The sequence below is a fragment of the Sus scrofa genome, chromosome 14 (assembly GCF_054392235.1).
Source record: "Sus scrofa isolate SSC_HxYL_T2T_F1_AM1 chromosome 14, Sscrofa_HxYL_maternal_Yorkshire_Landrace_v2.0, whole genome shotgun sequence".
NCBI lineage: Eukaryota > Metazoa > Chordata > Mammalia > Artiodactyla > Suidae > Sus > Sus scrofa.
In genome coordinates, this window is record NC_139396.1 from 68584110 (window position 1) to 68607677 (window position 23568).

Genomic DNA, 23568 nt, shown 5'->3' on the forward strand with positions numbered 1-23568 from the left:
AAAAAAAAAAAAAAAAAAAAAAAAAATTGATGAAGTGCTTATAACAATAAGGAGTAATTGGTTACATTTTATGAAGTCCTTAAAATAGTTCATGGTCTTGGCACAAAGATGTATTATTAAAATAAACACATTTTTAAAAAAAAACCTCACCATATACCTGTGCTCACTCAGGATAAGCCACCTGCCCAAGGTCACTCATCAGGTAACAAGTGATCCCTGGCCGGCAGGAAACTGCTACCCTCTACTCTCATCTGCATGCTGCCCCTGACCCAGGATTTGCATGCCATCCATCTGTGTTCTTCTGCAGTCCTGATATGCTGAAGGCATTCTGTATTAGTCTGTTAAATATATGGGACTATGCCTTTGGAGGATCCGTATGTTTTAAAAAGGCAATAAAAATTTACCTAAGAAAGAATTATAGAAGACTTGATAGCAGCAAGAAATTAATTAAAAGCCCAGCATTCCTCAGACCAGAAGAGGAGGCGCAAGGTACTGTGTCATGCTCCTAGGTCTGAACAGGGCACAGGTGGCCAGGAGACACGTCTCATGACACTGATTTCACAAGAAGGGTCCAAGAGGTTTATTAGCCGATGGCAAGACACAAAATGATCAAGGATGATGATAACAACAACAGTCTACCAGGCAAGCGCCACTCTGGCACTACGATAATATTCACAGGACATCCATGGGTTCACATTTCTTAATGGGCTGCTTCGAGAAATGAATCCCCTCAAATCAAGACCTGAACACAAAGGGATTCCAGGGGCTACTGGGGAGGAGAATGGCTGAGAAAATCCTCTCTTATTCTATCAATTGGGGGGGGGCGGGAGGAGAATACTCTGTAGGACAGTTTGAATTTCCGAACTTAATAAGAGGGAAACAAATGTGCAAGGCAGGGTCTCCTGAGTCTAGGACAGGGTGAGGGGAGGGGGGGAACGATGATGACACGGGACACAAGAAAGGCAAAACGGCAGTGGTGGGACCTGACAGTAGGTTTCTCTCTTCTACTTCTTCCTCCCGCCTCTCTCCTTGAGGGCCAGGTGGATGACGGCACCATTGGCCATGTTGTAGTAAGCCAGCGAGTTGGAATCCTTGATGAAAATGCCCTAAAAAACAGACAGAGTGCCTCAGCCCATGGCAATCTGGCCTTGAGTACACTGAGTCACCTCATGACTCCCAACACTCTGAACTCAGCAAACACAGAGGCTTGAAGGAAGGAGGGGCGGGAAAAGGAGTGGTGTAGGGCAATCGGGAAGGTCTCTGGTTCCTCCCAGAATGCTGTGCTTTTCCTTCCTTCCTACCAAGTCATGCTCTTTCCCTCTGTCAACACCCAAAAACTCTGGCCCTGACCAACCCCATGAAATTTTGACTCTCAAATCATAAGACCTTCCAAGGTCAACTAGTTCGACAGCCTCATTTTACAGAGGGAAACTGACACCCAGAGTAGAGATCTGTCGAAGTCCAAAGAGGGGGAACACAGCAGTCTTGTATGACTGGTAGCATGGAGGTGAGCTAGACTATCACCTTCATGTCCATGCACGAAGCCAGGGTGGAACTACACTGACTGGGATGGCTCCATCAGTGGGCTGGAAACCTGTCAGAGCACTTCCGAGTCAGGTCCCCAGATATGTACTCCCATCACTGAGGCACTTGGAACCTACACAAGACTAGGCTGTGACCCTGCAAGAGCCTTACCCTGTCAGGCTAATGTGCCCCAGCACTCCCAGCATCATTACTTCTAAGATGGACTTAGATGGTACACCCAGGTGTCTTCCCACACCTTCGATTCCATGAGGGATTTAGCTTCTGGGACAACAGAAGCATTAGGACCCAAGGGGCAGGACTATAGACACCCAACTCACCTCATACTGTAGCTTCTGTTTCCCTGCTGGCATGCCCGTGGCTTCATGAATCTTCACCTTAATAACAGAGACCTATGGGTCCAAGGAGAGGTTAGTCAAGCCCCTGCTAAGGGCAGCTGGAGGAAGATTTCCCCCTGGCTCTTTGGTTCCCCTGCACCTGATGCCAGTTGGTGGCAGCAACCCATACCTGGTCTGTGAGTGGAAGGGTGAAGACCAGCACCTGTCCGTTAAGCTTCCATTCGGTCTTATCCTGCATGTTGGGCACTTGGACTTTGATGGACACTGGACCCTACAAGACAAGAGGTGGCCATTATACTTGTGGCCAATCAGAAACTATACTCTCCTATTCCTGGGGCAGTCTAGACAACATTACCTGTCCATCAGGGCTCCTGGACTCTGGCCTGGTTCACTACTGTCATCACTTGTGACATGAACAAATCACTGCCCCATCCCCCTCTGGCCACTCCCATACAAGAGGAGGTTCCCAGGTCAGGGATCAAACCCAAGCCATAGCAGCGACCCAAACCACTGCAGTGACAATGCTGGACCCTAAACCTGCTGCACCACAAGAGAACCCCCATTCCTTTTCAAGAATTGGTTTAGTTTCTTTAAAACAATGCCTACCCTGCCTCCTGGTGTGTCTGGGACTGAAGAAGTGGCAGGAAAATGCTCTACAAGCAGCAAGAAGCACCACAGGAGGAAAAAATATGAACTTCAAGTTCAAAAGGTCAGAAGACCTGGGTTCCCAACCTGGCTTCTCTGGGCCTCAATGCCACGTCTGCAAAGCAGTTAATACATAACTGCTAGATGGTACTGTCTTGAGCAGGAGACAGACAAGCACCCATAAAATTTCCGGCTCTACCCTAGAACCTGAGTAGATACTCAAGAAACGGAAACTACCATCAAAAAGGAAAAAGACTTAGTCAAACGTGCCAGGGGAGTGGGGCTTGGACTGTTTCTGCCTCTTTACTTAGCACCCACAGTGCCAAGGTTCCCACCTTTCATTTCTAGTACCCCAATAGGATCTCTGCAACACATGGGTCTCCTGGGGTTGGAGTTGGAGGGGAAGGCCACAAGAGAATAAGAACTGCACCCAGGATTTCCTCCAATGTCCAGGGCCCCTTTCACACCTGAATCCTGCTGCCTCTGCAGCTGGATCTCCTTGCTCAGCTCTAAAACAGTTCACACCAGGGGGCCACCAACGGCTATCTGCTCCTCCAACAGCTGATCCCACACCTACAGTGTGCTCAGAAGCCTTTCAAGAACTCCAATAGCTGATCTAGGCCCTAGAAGCCAAAACCACAGGAGCGGAACAGGATGGGCTAGGGAGTGTGTGTCTGGGGCAGGACTGGGAATCCCCTCAACCCAACCCCAATCTAGGCACTCCAGGCCATGCCATGGGCAGCACTACGGGATCACAGACCTTGTTTCTGCGTAGGAACTCTTCCTCAGGCATGAGACTATCTTCAGTCTTTAGTTTCTTGGAGGCAGGTTCATCTTCCATGGGAGGTGGGGGATGGACAGGTGGCATTGGGGCTGGGGCTGGGACAGGTGCCACAGGTGGTGCAGGTACAAAGGCTGCAAGGGCAGGAATAAACAGCCACATGAGTAGAGGGAAGGGGCCCAGAACTCAGGGCTGGTGAGAGGAGATTGCAAAGGTTTCACATTTCTCTCATTCAGAAAGTTCCCTTGCAGGGGAACCTGGGAAACTGTCCAGACTGGAGAGTAGGAAAGTAAAGGAGAAGCAGACTGACGGATGGAGCAGGAACCAGAAAAAACCAAGTATGGTCAGGCCTTTGTACCTGTCTGGACGTGACCCCTCTGGGTACAAAGAACCCACTTCTGCCATATCAGCCTCTCTTCCAGGAGCTACAGACACCCAGATCAGGGATCTCTTACATGGCCAAGTTAAGGCTCTCCATTGGGATGGACTTAGAGCTGGAAGAGCTGGCACTACCATCAGCCATTGCTCTGCTCAGTATTTGGTCTAAAGTCCTGACACCGGCCTGAAAATGACATGAAAGACACTGACCTGTTGGCACAATCATGGGTGGTGGGCGGGGTGCCATAATAGGAGGGGCAGAGGGAGGCATGGGCACCACGTTGATTCTGGGCGCATGGATGATGGGTGGCATAGGGGCGATCACCGAGCCAGGGGGCAGTCGGACCACTGATGCCATTGGGGGCCGGGGCATGACAGGTACTGCAGACACAACTGTGGTACGGACAGGAGGCGGCATCTGTGGGGGAAAAGGGACCCACAGGTCACAGGAATCCAAGACTGCACACCAATTGGCCATCTGTGGCCTTTGAGGATGGGGCTGGACAGCTTCCACTCAGCGCCCTGGGACTGAAAGCACAGCTTCACATTGGGGCTGACAGAAACTATGCCGAGAGGCCCAGGGCGACACTCTTTACACTTGGGACTTGATCAGCTGCTCATGGCAGACAATACAAGTCATTAAAGAGACTGACCTCAACATAGCCCCCTGGAGCAAGGTCAGCAGTCCAAGACCTGCTAAACCTTCCAGCCCTTCTCTGACCCAAGCCTGCTTCTCATATTTGCCACTCGCATCCTTCCCTGCTCCAATCTTCCCACACAGATGGAAGCCCAGGCTGGAGGCTCCCACCTCCAATTAAATGGTTCTTCTCTCAACTTGACCCACTCAGCACTTGGGTCTGCTATAAGATAGTTATTCTTTTTAGCCAGTGGTATCTAACCCCAAATACCCAGCTCTAAAAGACCAGTCACAAGATGGCTGCTGGCTAACCGCAGGGGGCCGGGGCACCGAGGTAATGGGTGGGGCTGAGCTGGGGATGTTGGTGGCTGAAGACGGAGGTGGTGGCTGCTGAGGGATTTCATTGGGCTTGCTGGGGCCAATCTTCTCTTTGGTATCATCTTCTGGCACCAAGCCCTTAGCCTTGTGGATGGCCTCTATCTGCTCCTGGAGGGTGATATTGGCCTGGGCAGCCTGCTGGGTCCGGGCCATGCTACCAGAGTGGCCATCCCAGGTCACCTGCATGGGAAAGCAAAGCCACAGCTTGTCAGGGCTCCTGAAACTAAGCCAAATGTGGGACTGTGATGGCAGGTAAGGCATTAAGATTCATCTGAGCTTCACCTTTTCCTCTGGCTTTTGGATCTCCTCCTCACCGATCTTCTTACCAATGGCTGTTTCCTCTACACCAAAGATGTCGGTACGCCGCTCGGCCAGCTGTTTCAAGCTACTCTCAATATCCAGACCTGGGTGTAGTCACAGAACAGAAGAAGGGGACAGAAAGGGAAATTAAACCAGGTGCCCTTCCAACAACACACAGCCTTACTGGTTTAGGGTGGAGGCTGTTCTCATGGGGCAAGGCTGTCTCTGGCTCCCAATGCAGCATGCCTATCATCTGAGCCTGGGGAAGGCTGCCCAATCAGCACTAAGCCTGTTAACCAGGGCCTGGCCAACCCCTTGACTTACAAAAGTCAACTGAGAAGACAGGGTCACATGAGTGGCAAGTAGCACAGTTAGGACAAAAAGCCTGGCTTTTGCCTCTGGGTGTTTCCTCCCTCCCTATTGTGCTGCTTTGCAGTCAAAGGACCAACATGTCTCATTTCAAGGACCTCAGTATACTCCAGCTATCAGAACTATGACAGCCCCAAGAATGAGCACCCCTCCTGACTATAGTCAGATCTTGCTCTAGGATGTCAATGGGCACATATGATTTATATCAGGTAACTGCCTAGGGAGAGTCCTAGAAAATGGGTCCCTTTTACAGTTTCAGAGGCTGTACCTAACCTCAAAAACTTTTGTTGACCTTAGTTGTTATTCTTTATGTTTGATCAAAGCAAGTTGACTGCAGTTTAGAGATCTCCATGGGCCACAGTGAGTTGGGGCTGAGTCAAAGAAGAGGTGTGGACCTAGGAGGGGAACCCCCACCTCACCTGGTGCATACACCTCATCATCACTCTGCTTCTCACGGATGGAGCGATCTCGCTGCTCCAGCCAGCGGGGGTCAAGAAGCCCAATGCGCATGTGTTCCTGCATTTTGCTGGCAGGGATCTTCTCCCCAGTGATGGGGGACACAAGATATTCATCTGGAGCTGGGGCTGGAGGCAGGGGCTTGGAAGCTAAAAAGCAACAGAGACACTTGAGTAAGAACACTAGGTGGCAGACTTCATTAAGAGGGTGCCATTTCTTTTGTGCACCATCCATTCAGTGCCTCACTGTACCTAGCACTGTGCAATGTGCCAGGACACCAACAACAACTAAGTCCCATTTCCCATCATAAGGACATGATAAAGGGGCTATCAATGTCTTTATGACAAGCTACCTCTAGCCCTCCTGGAAATGGACACACTGAGGAACACAAGAGGAGGAAAGCAGAACCTACCTTTGGGGTCATAGTCCTTCCGGACAATGACTTGGTCTGGGGTCGGGGGCAGAGGAGGTGGCATGGGTGTCTCCGGAGGTGGTGGCACTTTCTGCCCTTCCTCTTCATCATCTGAACCCTGAAAAGCAAAGCAGTGGCAAGACTTAGAGAGGGACCGAGAAGCCACCTCTCTGTAGCTGAGCCTTGGCGGCTCTCAGGGTGGCAAGAAGCCTAGGCCCCTGCCAGCCAGCATCTATGTGCTAAGCCTCCCAGGGCAGCTGAGGCCAGCCGGCAGCTGGCCAAGCCGCTTCCTCACAGCATGAATGGGAGTGCTGGGGCAGTGGTGCTAACACTCCGCCCAGGCATTTCCAGCAGCTGGCACCAGGCAGTCCCAGGAGGCCAAGGGCACTTAACATGCTGGGGAGGGGAGCAGGGGGCAAGTCATCGCTCAATGGTAGTCGCTCAAGGAGCAATGCTGGGAGGGAGAGAAAACGTCAATTCCCACAAACACAGGGGCCTTTCTTCTCAGGCTGCACATAAATTCCTTCCGAGAGGAGAAAAGCAGCTTGGCTCTGGTGACTCTGTGCCTGCCTGGAGGGCCTGGCTCGAAGCAAATAGAGGCAGCCGAAAGGAAACACAAGCTACACTTAGAAAAGCTCTGGGAACTGCTGATCATTTGGGTGTAATCTCGAAAACATCAAAGTACGAGGTGCAGAGGGTTCCCTAACTGAGAGCTGGCCTGGGGGTGGTAGCGAGCAGGGCATTTGGGCAAAGGAGGAAGGTCACAGAATAGGGCCAGCACAGCTTTCAGATCCTTGCTGGTCAATAAATCTTTGTTGTCTGAACTGCAAAGACGGTCTGTGCTGCCGGGGCTTGGGCAGCTACCTTATTCGGGACCCACACCTCCTTTTGAGGTCCTAATTCTGGAGAAGAACACCCCATCTCTCTGGGCTCCAGGGAAAAAGTCACCCCAAAGGCCCTCCCAGGAGCATACCTCATCCATGTCTTGCACTTGGGTGTCCTGGTCCAGCTGGGAAGGAGGCTCCTCCGCCTTATCCTGTTTCTCGTCCTCGTCATCAGACTCAACCTCCATCTCAACTTCCTCACTCTCCCCAAACTTCTCGTAGCGCTCCTGAATGAGGATTCGGGCCCCCAGCTCCTCTGGGGTGGTGGGGGGAGGGAAGTTCCCTGGCAGAGAGTAAGCCAGAGTCAAGGGGAGGCCTCTACAGACCCTTTTCAAAGGCCCAACTATCTGCCCTCTCCACGCTGTCAGCTCTCCAAGGGCTGGAGCTGTCTGACTTATCTCCTATCTCCAACCTAGGGTCTGGCACAACAAGTATTTGTTGAATTGGGTTTAGCTGGGGCAATGCGGTAGGACTGAAGTCTTCTGGAACCAGAGATGAAGCAAATACAGATAAAACCGTCTGAGGGATTCTGCTGCTCCCTGGAGATAACTGGATGAGATTTCCCAGGATGGCTCCAAGCTCTTGGTCCCCCAACTGGAGTCACAGACCTACCTTCCTCAGAGACCTACCTTGCTCATTGGGTTGGAAGTCCACCGTTTCTACCACCACAAAATCATGCCAGTCAATTTGAGCATAGGCTACCCGCTCCTTCTCCTTCTCCTCCTCTTCCTTCTTTCTCTCACGCTCCTGAAACTTGGCCCACTCCACTCGGTAACACACCTAAAGAGATGGGAACCAACATGGTGCTGAGTTGACTCAAGATCATCTCCAGGGCCTTCACCAAGGCCAGCATCTCCCTCAAACAGGAGGCTGTCAAAGTTTTCTGCTTGACTTGGCCAATGGCTAGCAAACTCCCTCCCAGAAAGTCTGTGTGACAACCAAATGCCCACAAAAGCAGAAGCAGTCAGAAAGCCTGCAAAACAGAAGTCTTCAAGCAGCCACCTAGAACAGCCAGTACCAATATGCCTTCTCTTGACTCTGAAAACCTGAGGCTTAAAAGGCAGTGGTCACCAGAGAACCCATTCAAAAGCTGGCTTCTAGCAAAGGAAGGAAAGAGACCTAGTGAAGTGGAGAACAAAGCAGAAAGTTGGGTAGCAGAGAATGCAGGTTTCTTTGCCCTTTGTGGCCTCAAGGCGTTTCTTCTCACCACTGCTGTGCCTAGAGCACAAGGTACTGATTTGGAGACTTCCAAACACACAAGAACCCACACAATGTAACTTGCACCATGAGTAGCTGGTTATAAAAAATTCAGTTTACCTGGTCCAAAACTTCCCGGGGGTTCTCTGCCTCTTTCTTGAGCTTAGTAAATAAGCCTTTGGGTGGAATCAAGATCTGTAACACAGGAGAGTTAAATCAACTGTCAGTGCAGCACAACATGGGACAAACAAGTGGCCTTCTTGGGCCTGTAGAAAGGCAGAGGAGAAAGGTGAGCGTGGGATTCTGGGACCCAATCTCAGTTCTACTTGGCTGTGTGACTTTGGACAAGTTATTTAACCTCTGTTGCTCAGTTTCCTTCTACAAAATGGTGACACCACCAATTAAAGTTGGCATCATCCACTTAAAAGTTTGCAAAGATTAGCAGGAGAGTAGGCAAAACCACTACCAGATCACCCAGCACACAGTTAGCATGAAACAGCTGCTCTCAGGGGGAGGCTCTGCCCTTGCCCTTTTGCACATGCCACCAGGCCCTCTCCATGACTTTACTGAAGACTGCAGCCCACCACCCTAGACTTCCATCCCCTGCTTTCTCTTTAGCACTTTTTTTTTTTTTTTTTTTTTTGTCTGTCTTTTTGCCTTTTCTAGGACTGCTCCCACGGCATATGGAGGTTCCCAGGCTAGGGGTCGAATTGGAGCTGTAGCCACTGGCCTACACCACAGCCACAGCAACAAGGGATCCGAGCCACGTCTGCAACCTATACCACAGCTCACGGCAATGCTGGATCCCTAACCCACTGAGCAAGGCCAGGGATCAAGCCCGAAACCTCATGGTTCCTAGTCGGATTCGTTAACCACTGCGCCACAACGAGAACTCCCTTTAGCATTTTTTCCATAGTATTTATCATCATCTGACATACACTGACATTGCACTTGTGTGCTGCCCCCTCGCTAGACCAGTCTCCACAAAAACAGGGATTTCTCTGTATTCAGTTTACTATTATATATCCAGCACCTGGAATAGTATCTGACACTCAAAAGTACATTTGCTGGGAGAACAAACGCTGGCTTTGTTCAAAACAGCCAGTCTTGGAATCCCGTTGTGGCTCAGTTGTAAATGAACCCTACTAGTATCCACAGGACTCAGGTTTGATCCCTGGCCTTGCTCAGTGGGTGAAGGATCCAGCGTTGCCATGAGCTGTGGCGTAGGTTGCAGACGTGGCTTGGATCCTGAGTTGCTGTGGCTGTGGTGTAGGTTGCAGACGTGGCTTGGATCCTGAGTTGCTGTGGCTGTGGTGTAGGCTGGTAGCTGCAGCTCTAATTGGACCTCTAGCCTGGGAACCTCCATATGCCGCAGGTGTGGCCCTAAAAAGAAAAAAAAAAAAAAGACGACGACAAAACAGCCGGTCTTTCTAATTGTCCCAATAGTTTCTACTGTCACTGGCAAGGCAGTTCAGCCCCACTCCATACATCCCGTCCCTCCTTCCCAGGAATCTATTTGCTCCTAGAGTTCCCAGAGCTAGAGACAGACACCGCTGCCCTCAGATTAGAGTACAATATGTCAATACCTAAGTTCTTAAGGGAAAAGGAACAGGAAAATTAACAGAATAAAAAATGAATCTGGGGATCTTTAACTGCAGAAACAGTCCATGGAAGGAAATAAACCCAGTGCTCACTTAAAATTGATATTGTGTAATTACAATAACCCTTGGGCCTTATGCTTTGAATGATTATTATTTTAGGTACTCTTCTATCCTTTGGACTTGGTCATTTTCTAAACACAAACATTTTTATAATTCTTCCTAGTTATATACCTAGAATAAATGAAGTTAGAGGAATTCATTAAATAACCTTTGAAGTCATATCTTTAACATATTGTATCTAGATATCAAAAACAGATATGGCAGATCATGCCACTAAAAAGGGAAGACAACCTCCACTACGTGTGTAGCAAGAAAAACATGCCAGAGTTCCTGTCGTGGTGCAGTGGTTAACGAATCCGACTAGGAACCATGAGGTTGCGGGTTTGGTCCCTGCCCTTGCTCAGTGGGTTGACGATCTGGCGTTGCCGTGAGCTGTGGTATAGGTTGCAGACGCGGGTCGGATCCCACGTTGCTGTGGCTCTGGCGTAGGCCGGTGGCTACAGCTCCAATTCGACCCCTAGCCTGAGAACCTCCATATGCCTCGGGAGTGGCCCAAGAAATAGCTAAAAAAAGACAAAAAAAAAAAAAAAAAAAAAAGAAAAAGAAAAACATGCCACAGGCAAATCTGTACCAGTGTACTTCGCTATAAATTAGTGATCTATTTTATTTATTTATTTATTTATTTATTTATTTTTTGTCTTTTGTCTTTTTGTTGTTGTTGTTGTTGCTATTTCTTGGGCCGCTCCTGCGGCATATGGAGGTTCCCAGGCTAGGGGTTGAATCGGAGCTGTAGCCACCAGCCTACGCCAGAGGCACAGCAACACAGGATCCGAGCCGCGTCTGCAATCTACACCACAGCTCACGGCAACGCCGGATCGTTAACCCACTGAGCAAGGGCAGGGATCGAACCCACAACCTCATGGTTCCTAGTCGGATTCGTTAACCACTGCGCCACGACGGGAACTCCGTGATCTATTTTAAATACCAGTATTGACTTGTCTGGATTCTTCATTACAACAATGTATCATAAAAATTAAGATGCCAGGGTCCAGAATAAAAATGCCAGAGCTCAAGTCCTTGGCTCTGCAAACTGCCTAGAGCTTTGTGACCCTGGCCCAGTTAACTTCTCTGTGCCTTGGTTTCCTCTTTCATAAAATGAATATAAAATAACATTGGCTACCTTACAGGTTACCAGGGATTAAATGAGAAAATACTACATACATAAGTACTTAAGAGCGGCTATACTTAACTTTGTTGGAGTTCCTGTCATGGCGCAGCAGTAACGAATCTGACTAGGAACCATGAGGTTGTGGTTTTGATCCCTGGCCTCGCTCAGTGGGTTAAGGATTTGGCGTTGCTAAGAGCTGAGGTGTAGGTCACAGATGCGGCTTGGAGCTGACGTTGCCATGGGTGTGGCATAGGCCGGCAGCAACAGTTTCGATTAGACCCCTAGCCTGGGAACCTCCATATGCTGCAGGTGCGGCCCTGAAAGGACAAAAGACAGGAAAAAAAAAAAAAAATCCCCAACCAACCAACCAACCAACCAAAAAAGCCTTTGTTAAATAGTTTCCCAATGCCTATTTAAATGACACTTCTAGGGAGTTCCCATTTCAGCTCAGTAGTAACAAACCCTAGTATCCATGAGGACGCGGGTCTCATCCCTGGCCTTGCTCACTGGGTTAAGGATCCATCATTGCCATGAGCTGTGGTGTAGGTTGCAGACACAGCTTGGATCTGGTATTGCTGTCGCTGTAGCACAGGCTAGCAGCTGCAGCTCCTTTTTAACCCCTAGCCTGGGAACTTCCATATGCTGCAGGTGCAGCCCTTAAAATAAAAAAAAAAAAATTAAAAAAAAAAAAAAGGGAAATGATATTTCTTACTCAAGGTACTACCTAAGGTGAAAAACTGCCTAAGTTTTAGAGTCAAATGTTGGTTAAATCTCAGTGCAACTACTTACTAGCTGAGAGACCACAAGTAAGAACTTCACCTCTCTCAGATTGTCTCTATTTTTGAAATCGGAAGGAAACCACTAACCTTATGGGTTCTTGTGAGGATTAAATTAGGTACTAACAGGAAGCAATTATTAAGGCCCTCCTTCTCAGGATCTGTTCAGGACAACTGAAAATTTAAAAGTATTTAAAAGCGGCCAGCACTACTTGGCCCTGTCACACAGCAGGCACTCACCTAATGGCAGTTACCACTCATTCATTTCCTTTCTCTTTAGAAATAGCAGTTGTGTTGCATTTAGTAGGAAAACTGAATAGAAATCAATATTTCATACTGAACTGAGATTTTACACATCTGCCTGGAGCCCCACCCTTGCAGAGAGTGAGAAGACTGCATGCTAGTGGTAGGGCGCCTTCCCTCCCTGGGCCCAGCACCCAATCCCACCACACCCAGGCACCTTGGTATACTGTTCCACCAGCTTCGTGAAGTAGTTAAAAAGGCTGTGTTGGGGACGAAGGAAGTCAAACTGATAGTTGCGCTGCTCTTTCTGCATCAGTTGGGTCAGAAACTGGCGCCCATTTCTGGCCACAAACTGAGCCGTCAGCTTCACCACGTCCAGGTCGAACGCTGAGATGGAGGGAGGGTCTGCGATGAACTCGAATTCGGGAGGGGGTTCTTTGGGCACGATGGTTTCTTGGATCACCTGGGCTTGGACCTAAGATCCAATAAGAACGTGAGAAAAGAGGCACAGGAGTAGACTACTGTGGAGGGGGTGGGAACACACCCTGGCAGGATGGCAGTCCTCTATGCTTCTGCTAATTACACTCATACCACTGGCACATGGTATGAGAAAAACCTAACTCAAAACAGCACCAATTTCTTGGCCAACTGTAGCCTCAATTCTCTGAATGGCTTTTTGAATGAGGACCCTGCCCCTCTGTACCTCTGATGTGCCCTGAAACTGAGGACCAAAACTGGGTGGCAGAAGATCAATAGGAACACAGCTTATTACATCCCACCCAACAGGGATGGAGGATGCAGAAGACCCTACCAATCAGAAGACTTCCACATTTGTTACCTCATCTGGCCTCCACACGAACCACAAGGTAGACATGACAAGTACCGTAAATTCTTTTCTTTCCCTCCCGCTTTTTAGGGGCACACCCATGTCATATGGCGATTCCCAGAATAGGGGTCAAATCAGAGCTGCAGCTGCTGGCCTACATCACAGCCACAGCAACATCAGATCTGAGCAGCATCTGGGACCGACACCACAGCTCATGGCAACCACAGATCTCCGATCCACTGAGTGAAGCAGGGATCAAACCCGCATCCTAATGGATACTAGTTGGATTTGTTTTCACTGCACCACAATGGGACTCCCATAAATTCTATTTATAGGTGAGGAAACTGAGGTCATCTGAGGCCCAAGGAGTAGTAAATTGCAACACAAAGTCTCCGAACCTACTTCAACCTCTTCACTGTAAAACAAGGGGCAGCCCTTGCCATGATTCGATAATGCAGCAAAGAGAAAGGACACATTGTGCCTCCAGGTCCACACAGGTGGCAAAATGTATGGGCTCTTCCTTTCCTCACTGACAGCCCTAATCTTTCCTAGCGCTAAGGGGTTATTAAGGCAGGCCAGACAGAGAGGTCCTGGAAAGATGAGTGAGAAAAGAGGGATGGCACAAGATGTCCACAAGCCACACTGCGGCACTACCTTCACAGGACGATTAAGGCAAAAAGTAGAGGCTGAGAGCATGGACTTAAAGCATCCTGACACCGTGGCCTTGGGTAAACTGCACTTCCCTGATCCTCAGATTCATCTGTAAAATGTCACTTTGCTGGCCTCCTCATGCAGCCTCGGTGAGGCACCAATAAGCCAAGGTTCCCAAAGCACTGAGCACAGAGCTTGACACACAGCATTCTGCAAATGCCAACTGTCAGCAAGACTCTGCTGCCTGAGCCTCAGTGTCTGCCTCTGTGAGATTGGGATTAAAGACCTCACTTCTCTCCCTGGGCAGGCTGAGGCTTGAATACCAGAGTTCATTATCTTTCCCTCCCTGTCCTGGCCTCCCTCAGCCCTGGAGAAGTGAGGGAAGGGGTTGGCTCCAACCTTCTGGGGCAGCTGCTGCTGGGTGGCTTGCTGTTGCTGCTGCATGACCTTGGGGATGGCAGCCGAGGGTTCCTGAGCCTTCCCCTCCTTGAACTCGCTGACTTTGTGGCGGTAGTAGGCATGGTAAGGATCGTTGGGGTTCAGGAAGTTGAACTTGGGGTTGTTGATCTCGTTCTGTCGTATCCTAGCTTCAAATTCAGGTCCATTTCTAGAAAAAGGAAAAAAGAATAAATGTAAAGAAGCTTAAATACCACAACTCTTGCCACTGCTTAGCCATTCAAACCCATTCCTGCCACCACCCATCACTCAAACTAGCCTGTCCCCGACAGAGGAGAAGTCCTCTTTGAGACTCCTGGTGTCAGCAGCCATTGTCACCTGCCTCCTTTGGCCTGCCCAGGCCTCTTCTACCATAGGGTCTCCAGATCTCCATCATTCCCAAATCTCCTGTGCCAGTCCGGCCATTTCCAAAACCACCTGGACTGTTACTTTTTTCTTAAGAAAATTTATTTACTTTAAAAAACATACTGGAGGGAGTTCCCGTCGTGGCTCAGTGGTTAACAAATCCGACTAGGAACCATGAGGTCACGGGCTCGATCCCTGGCCTTCCTCAGTGGGTTAAGGATCTGGTATTGCCATGGGCTGTGGTGTAGGTCGTAGACATGGCTCTGATCAGGCATTGTTGTGGCTGTGGCATAGGCTGGCAGCTACAGCTCCAATGAGATCCCTAGCTCAGGAACCTCCATATGCCATGGGAGCAGCCCTAGAAAAGGCAAAAAGACGGGAAAAAAAAAAAAAAAAATCCATCTGTAGTGGCTCAGGTTGCTATGGAGGCATGAGTTTGATCCCTGGCCTGGCGCAGAGGGTTAAATGGATCTGGTGTTGCTACACCTACAGTGTAGGACACAGCTGCAGCTCAGATTCAATTCCTGGCCCGGAAACTTTCATATTCCATGACTGTGACCATTGAAAAAACAAAAACGAAAAACATACTTAAAAGGGAAGGTATATACTACTACATCAAATAAAAATCAGTGTGCATTAATTTTTTTTTTCTTGGTTTTTAGGGACGCACCCGCAGCATATGGAAGGTCCTAGGCTAGGGGTTGAATTGGAGCTACAGCTGCGGGCTTACACCACAGCCACAGCAATGCCGGATCTGAGCTGCATCTGTGACCTACACCACAGCTCATGGCAACACTGGATCCTTAACCCACTAAGCGAGGCCAGGGATCAAACCCGCATCCTCATGGATTCTAGTCGGGTTTGTTAACCACTGAGTCACGAGGGAACTCCCAAAATCAGTATGCATTTATTAACAAAAGGCAGTGACAAAATTCAATACAATGAAAACAAAGTAACACTCAAAGTTTAGCTGGAAATTTACTGAGACTTAGTTAAAAAGGAGGATGATGGAGTGCTGAAGAGGTGTTAAAAGGTATGTTAGCACTAAACTGAGACTCTGTCCTTTGGGTAACAAGGATGGAAAAAAAATATGAAAACATAGACAATGTGATTAATACCTTATCCAAGTACTAGCTAAAATCACCTCATTTACTACTGGGTGAGGCTCACACAGCATACAGAGCCCTCTAAGGACCCAGATTCATGCTGCTGTGTAAAGGACATTCGGGTGACAGGGGAGAGGTAATATGGGCAGGGAGGACTCCCACCTCTCTCTGTATCTGGAACGGCTTCCCACATATACCCTATACCCCCAATTTTCATGCCTTTAAACCCTCAGAATGAAAAGTGTCCCTCTCATGACGAGTAGGGAACCCCAATTTTTTTTTGGCCATGCCCACAGCATACAGAAGTTCCCGGGCCAGGGACTGAACCTACACCGCAACAGTGACAACACTGGATCCTAAACCTATTGTGCTACCAGCGAACTCCTGAACCCTGATTTTTTTTTTCAAGAGTCCCAGCAGTAACATTTTAAGGTGTTATACATGCACAACACCTGTTATCAGTCAAAAAGTGCACTAGGAGTTCCCGTCGTGGCGCAGTGGTTAACGAATCCAACTAGGAACCATGAGGTTGCGGGTTCGGTCCCCGCCCTTGCTCAGTGGGTTAACGATCCGGCGTTGCCGTGAGCTGTGGTGTAGGTTGCAGACGCGGCTCGGATCCTGTGTTGCTGTGGCTCTGGCGTAGGCTGGTGGCTACAGCTCCGATTCAACCCCTAGCCTGGGAACCTCCATATGCCTCGGGAGCGGCCCAAGAAATGGCAACAACAGCAACAACAACAACAACAACAAAAAGACAAAAGACAAAAAAAAAAAAAGTGCACTAACCTTAAAGATAGAAGATATGGACATGGTGAAGTCTTGGGTTCACTGACTCACCAAGTCACTGAACTTCTCTTTGACTCAATTTCCCATGTGCAAAATACAGCTAACACTACCTTCTCTCTCTCCTCTGAAGTACTGAGAAGATGGAATTAGTTAATGAGACGCCAAAGTCTTTTTGAATGCAGCAGCCTACAAACGCAAGGAGCCTTTATGCCTAAGGAGGCTAGAAGGGGCTGTCCTACAAAACATGAGATGACCTGGGCATTAAGAGATGTTTATGGGGCTTCCATCACTCCTTTGGCCAGAGTTCTGCACTCAGAGGTGCCCCAAACACACCAAGAGACGGCTCCAGGGGCACTCTCTTCAGACTTTCATACACAGGCCCTGTGAGTTGAAGAGACAGCAGGAGACAGGGTGCAAGTAATGCCGTGCCCCAGTTTAACCACCACATTGGTGGTTATTAACACCAGGCGAGCTCCTCCACAAGTTCTGGTCACACTCTACAGTGTGGCTAACACCATGAGGTCTGAATGTGACAGTGCCATTAGTCCAACTGGAACCTCATACTTCAGGAAGAAACATTCGTCCCCCTCCTTAAATAATGTAAAGCATATACAAGGATGAGGATGAATGCTCACTTAAATACTGCTAAACTAGGCCACCATACAAAGAGCTGCTAGAAAACAGGGCTCTAGGTTTTCTCCTCTAACACTGCCTCCTAAGCCATAACCTCACCACATCTGGGGTTAATCTGAACAATAAAACAAGAAGGCAGGCATGTTCATTCTAAGCGACACTGTTGCTTTAAATTAGCTTAACATTACTATTAGAATTATATTCTCTAACACAAAGAATAAATTTCAGCAGAAAAACACATGATTCTGATTCAACCCAGCTGGTGGGACTTTTTAACGGTAATTTCCACTTCAGTTTCTTGACAGGAAAATGCAGGGAAGGGAAGACCAAACATAGAGAGAAAAAAACTCCTTTTGGAAAACCACATTAGGTTGGTGATTTTTACTCTACATTCCATCAATCAATACAGGTGAACCCAAAGTAAAGCAGAGGGTCCTGCATGCTTCTTTTAACCCAGAGTGAGATGCTGCTCTGTCCTTTCATTGCAAGGCAAACAAAAGCAAGTCCGCAGATTTTAGAAATGCCTACAGGGCAATCATGACAGTCAAAATATAGAGACGTGGATGTGTAGATTTATCATTAAGGGAACTTGGACAGATTCTCATTTCTGTGGCTGGCACAAAATTATTAGAAAGCTACTTGGCAAAATGTTCATGAAATCTTTAAAAATGCTCTCTCAGCCAGTAATACGCCACACAGAATTCTCTTCTAGGGAAACAATCTAAAAGGGAAAGAAAATGCTCAGACTACCCCACAGCTTCATTTGCCAAATTGAAATGCTGGGAACAACCTCAAAGGAAAAGAGGAGTCAGCCAAGTCAAGGAAGTTCCATCGCCTCAACATGGCGCATCCTCTCCAGAGAGGACCATACAGCATCAGGAGACCACGGAGCAACACAGGAAAAGGCTTTACAACACAGTACAACTGGGAAAAGCAGGATGTGAAAGTATCTCTACAAGTATTATAAGGAGCTAAAAAAGGATGCCAAGGGCCAAAAGGAAACAGGAAAAAGTGAAAACAGCTGGTAGAAACTATTCTGGCTGTGAGATTGTGGTGTTTCTTCCTCTAACACCCTTTTCCTATTTATTGTTTTTAAAAATCAGGGGAAAAGGGGAAGAATTAGTGTTGCTATGAGACATGAAACTTATAAACACAACACCTGCTGCCCTAAATCTGACATGGCGTGATAATGTTCAATCAAACACAGAGCCATTTTTACCCCAAATTAAAGCCTCTGAGATGTGAGGAGGTGAATCTATACGGAGCCTGACACAGTGAAAGACACCAACCAGAGTAACCTCTTTCTATGTTTCATTTATCAGGAGGCTGGGAAAGAAAGGAACCATCTATTAAATGATGTGCTGTGACTGGGGATGATGCCTCAGGGTCAAGGTGTGGATCTCAGGAGATCATATGCCCTGACTGAGGGCAGCAGTCTGCTCACGGCCAGCTACTGCTTCCATGCAGGGAGCCATCCAACTCATCAAGAGAAGGTGCCAGAAATCCAGATTTACTGTGCAATCTCATTTTTAAACAGTGGCAAGAACTCAAAAATTAAAAAAAAATATACATTGTTGACAATGAACAAAAGATCTGTAGGCTGGATATGGCCTATTGGCTCCTAAGGAATACTTGAAATACCAAAAATTAGGGGATGGCTGACCTTTGGAGTCAAGTGGCCATCAAGATGAGTCCATCTGAGGCAGTGTGAGTGTATATAAGTATAATGGGGAAGAAGAGGACATGAAGCTGATTTCCATGCCATCTGAACTAACATCTATCTATATGATACACCTGAACTTCATTCAGGTCCCATTACCTCTCCTCTATCTCACAACAACTATGAGAGGGCATTTTATTCCATTCTGCAGACAGATCAAAGGAATGCAGTCCTTACACAACAAGGATGACCAATTCCCTCTTCTGTCTTCCTCAGGCCAGTGGCTCAGAGACACACACACACACACACACACACACTCAGGCCAGTGGCTCAGACACACACACACACACACACACACACACACACACACAATCTATGACAAGGCAGCTTTCCAGGCATTTCCTCCGGCCCATTTTGGAAGCACAGGTTCTTGGTGACTCTGGAGCTGAGTGACTTGACTCTGCCACTGCCATACCATGTTAGAGACTATAGCCCTAGCAACTGCCTACCTCACATTATGCTGTGGTTTTAAATGAACTTACAGGCCTAACCCAACAATGCCCCCTCTAAAAAATCCAGGTATTACTCCTTTACAGATTCAGGAGCTCCTGGTGCTAAAATCCACCTGTGACCCACACAAACAGGAGCAGTTATGTTACCTGGCCACAAAGCTGGCAGTCTTGTCAACGATATTCCTGACCTCTGGAGGAGGGTAAATAATCCCCACCACTGGCTTGGAAGGGGTAGAATCCTCTTTAGAAGATGCTTCTTCTTCTGTGGGCTGTGAAAATACAAAAAGGGAAATCTTGAAGTTCCTGGCTTGGTGTCAAATCCCCACCATTAAACTCCTCCAGGCTATTACTGAGATTACAGACTCCTTCCCAAAGACTTTCCTTGAGTTAGGAACCTCTGCTCCAGAAGAGCAGTTCTCTGCTTTATGCTTGCATGGGACTCTCCCAGGGTACCAGTGAAAAAAAGCAGCATGCCTGGCTCCTCCCAACTAGACCATCTCAGTGACACTGGGAAGCTGCGTTTTTGCCAAGTGTCCAGATGATTCAGATGCAGAGGGGACTCTGACCGTTCTAAGAAACCACTTTCCAGAATCCAGAAGGCCATGTCTGTAACCCCATACCCAGGCATATGCCTGACACAGGATGTTTAACAATTGTTTGCTGAATACAGAAATGAGAATCTCCTTGCTGGCCACTCCTTCTGCTTCAAATGACCTTTCTATCTGCATTCATTACATAGTCTAAGCCACCACTCAATACTCAAACGTTTCATGAAACTCCACTGGAACACTCAACATTAACTATCCCATAAGTTCCAATATTTTTTCCTCACCAGCTTCTTCCTCTCAGTAAACAAATTTTTTATTTGTCTTTTTAAGGGCACACCTGGGGCATATGGAGGTTCCCAGGCTAAGGGTCAAATCGGAGCTGTAGCCGCCAGCCTACACCACAGCCACGGCAATGCAGGATCCGAGCCACGTTTGTGACCTACACCACAGCTCACACCAATGCCAGATCCTTAACCCACTGAGCAAGGACAAGGATTGAACCTGCGTCCTCATGGATACTAGTTAGATTCGTTTCCTCTGAGCCACAACTGGAACTCCAAATCTCTCATTTTAGAACAAAGGTTCTCCCCTGTCCTCACATTGCTTTCTGCTACTGCCTTCTCCCCACCTTCCTCTGGTAGCTAGAACAGCCTGAGTACTCTCAGTCTTGCTATTCTCACTTGCTCACCTCCTTTTTTTGGTCCCCATCCATTTTAAGCACTCTTGCCAAAGTAAAAAACAAAAGCTTACAGTCACGGTTATCTGGCCATATGACCAGTGACCACTCCTTCACAAAACTTGCAACTCTGAGACCCCATTCTCACCTGTCTTTCCTTCTTGCTCACCCTTCCATCCAAGTTTCCCTTTTGACTCCTGTTTCCACCTCCTGCCCTATGTTAGGAATCCCCCAAATTCTGTTCTTGGTTCTCTTCACAGCATTTGCACTGTCCTTGGTCAGGTACTTACAAGACATCCTTCACTTCCCCTACAGGCTGGATGTCCCAAATCACTCATGTGCCACAGAGCTTTAGATCAAGTAGTCCCGGGCACTTTCATCTCTAATGGCTTTCCTCATGAACAGCCAACCATGCATCCAGTCATCCAGGGCAGAAATGCAGGCATCTACTCCCTTCCTCAGTCTCCACATTCAACGATAACAACATTCATCAAGCACAGAGTAGGTTCCATAGACTTTTCTAAGCAATTTAAGCATGTTAACTCTATAACCGTTTCAGAGCCCTATGGGGGTAAAGTGCTATAATCCACATTTTACAGATATCAAAACTGAGGAGGAGTTCCTGCTGTGGCTCAGCCGGTTAAGAACCCAACTAATATCCACGAGGATAAGGGTTCAATTCTTGGCCTCGAGGTCAGTGGGTTAAAGAATCGGGCGTTGCCAAAAGCTGTGACATAGGTTGCAGATATGGCTCGGATCTGGCATGGCTGTGGCTGTGGTGTAGGCCGGGAGCTGCAGTTGTGATTTGACCCCTAGCCTGGGAACCTTTTTATTCTGTAGGTGTGGGCCTAAAAAGACCTAAAAAACAAAAACAAAAACAAAAAACAAAACTGAGGAATGGAGACCTGAACTGGCCCAGAGACATCACTTTAAAAGGAGTGCCAGGGAGTTCCCATTGTGGCTCAATGGAAACAAATCTAACTGGTAACCATGAGGACACAGGTTGGATTACTGGCTTCCTCAGTGGGTTAAGGATCCAGTGTTGCCGTGAGCTGTGGTGTAGGTCACAGATGTGGCTCGGATATGGCACTGTGGTGGCTGTGGCGTAGGCAGGCAGCTACAGCTCCGATTTGACCCATAGCCTGGGAACCTCCATATGCCTCAGGTGTGGCCCTAAAAAGACCAAAAAAAAAAAAAAAAAAAAAGATAAAAGGAGTGCTAGCACCATCAGCCCTTCTGTGACATGAGCTTGCTGGATCCCCTCTGTTCTATTCCCCTGCCACATATAGGTCAGGCCCTCAACTTTTTTTTTGTCTTTTTTGTCCTTTTTAAAAAGAGCCGCACCCGTGGCATATGGAGGTTCCCAGGCCAGGGGTCCAATCTGAGTTGTTGCTTCCAGTCTATGCCAGAGTCACAGCAACACCAGATCCAAGCCACGTCTGCAACCTACACCAGAGCTCGTGGCAACACCGGATCATTAACCCACTGAGCAAGGCCAGGGATGGAACCAGCAACCTCATGGTTCCTAGTCGGATTGTTTCCGCTGTGCCACGACAGGAACGCCAACATTTTTCGAATAATATGACCAACCTATCCTCCTAGCGATTCTCCACATTACTGTCTACCTGAATTTTGTGAAACACAAATGTCACTATCCAGCTTCCTTTTCTCCCAATAGCCTACTAGAAAAGTTCAAAGCCCCAGAAATACATCTCTTCACCACCAATTTCCCCAATTCTATGCTTTAACCTTTACACCCATCAGAGGTCCCATCAGTTCCTAGCTAGGTATCTTTGCACTTATCTGGTATTACCTTCTTTATTTTTACCAAGTTACTGGGAAAATGTTAGGGATACATAGGTGATTGCACTGATCAGCATAAAATATGTGCTCAATAAATGTTTGGTGAATGAATAAAGAATGGAATTTCCCTTCCCAATCCCCTATATAGTGAATTACCAATTCATCCTTCTAAACACAATTTACCTCTCACTCCCATGGGCTTCATCTATCTTAATCTCTCCTCTATCCCACCAAAGCAATGTTGATCAGAATTAATGTCTCCTTTGCACTTGATACTTATATCACACTGCAATTATCTATACACATCTTTCCTCCTTAGCTGATTAAGATGTTTAAAGGCTGGCTGGAACTGTATCATTTAAGGTGATTGAGGCAATAAACACTTATTGAGTATTCACTTATATCTGTCTCCCCACTAGTTCCCTAAAGCAGGAGTTGTGCTTCATTCATTAAGGTAAAGACAAAGCCTGGTACAGTATCTAGCTTAAAGGAAGCACAAAGGAGATGCTGAGAATTTAACAAAGTGGCACCATGCAGGCTGGGAAATTAAGGATTCCTGTCAAAGGCTTGTGGGGGCCAGTGGGCCCAATTACTGCAGAAGACCAGTGGATGCGCTGGATTAGTGATTCTCAAACTTCAGTGAATCACCTTTGGGTCTTGTTACAATGCAGATTCTGGAGTTCCCATTGTGGCTCAGTGGTTAACGAATCTGACTAGCATACATGAGGACGCATGTTCGATCCCTGGCCCTGCTCAGCGGGTTAAGGATCCAGCGTTGCCTTGAGCTGTGGTAGAGGTTGCAGATGAGGACTGGATCCTGCCTTGCTGTGCCTGTGGTAAAGGCTTGCAGCTACAGGTCCGATTAGACCCCTAGCCTGGGAACGTCCATATGCCACGGGTGCGGCCCTAAAAAGCCAAAAAAAAAAAATGCAGATTCTGATTTAGAAGAAGTGGAAACTCAGCATTTCTAATAAGCTCCCAGGCGATGCTACACTTTCCACGGACTACACTTTGAAAACCACTGTTCCAAGCAGGCTTGTTTCGCTACTAGAAGGCAGGCGGGAAGCGCGCTGCCTCCTGGGACTTGGAGTTCCTCCAAGCCCTCCTAAACGGCTGCTACTTCCTCCGCGAGTGAGAAGCGCCCGCGCCGGAGGGGAGGGCTCAGGCCTAGGCTCAGTTGCCGGTGGAGATGCGGGGGTGGCTGTACCTGTTTGGGCTCGGTGGCCGCGGGCGGCGGTGGAGGCACCGCCTGCACGGGTCCGGCGGGCATGACGGCGACGCTCAGGGCTGCCAGTCCGCCTGGGCGTAAGTGAGCAGTGAGGCGTCAAAGCGGTTTCCCCGCACGGACTATGACACAAGCCCGCAAGATGGCGGCGGCGACAGAGCGAGTCGCCGCCGAGGGGA

The 23568-nt window shown here is 48.2% G+C and overlaps 1 protein-coding gene across 6 annotated transcripts; it reads right to left on the minus strand.

Annotated features, from left to right (window-relative positions):
* Positions 1 to 556: 556 nt before the first annotated feature.
* SF3A1 (splicing factor 3a subunit 1) lies at positions 557 to 23533 on the minus strand. Of its 6 annotated transcripts, XM_084993635.1 has the most exons (17): positions 23372 to 23533; positions 18978 to 19406; positions 16137 to 18941; positions 14042 to 14726; positions 12383 to 12640; positions 8438 to 8512; positions 7750 to 7900; positions 7210 to 7403; positions 6237 to 6354; positions 5788 to 5973; positions 4982 to 5103; positions 4634 to 4879; positions 3895 to 4102; positions 3286 to 3440; positions 2050 to 2151; positions 1863 to 1934; positions 557 to 1106 (listed from the first exon to the last, which is right to left on the minus strand). In XM_084993635.1, the coding sequence occupies exons 4-17, from the start codon at positions 14084 to 14086 to the stop codon at positions 1005 to 1007; spliced, it is 2034 nt and encodes a 677-aa protein (XP_084849761.1). In that variant the 5' UTR covers positions 14087 to 14726; positions 16137 to 18941; positions 18978 to 19406; positions 23372 to 23533; the 3' UTR covers positions 557 to 1004. The 6 variants fall into 6 exon arrangements, with proteins under 6 accessions (XP_084849761.1, XP_003483500.1, XP_084849756.1 ...); XM_003483452.5 differs by lacking the exon at positions 16137 to 18941 and having other exon boundaries at positions 14042 to 14249; positions 19285 to 19406; XM_084993630.1 differs by having other exon boundaries at positions 14042 to 18941.
* Positions 23534 to 23568: the final 35 nt, after the last annotated feature.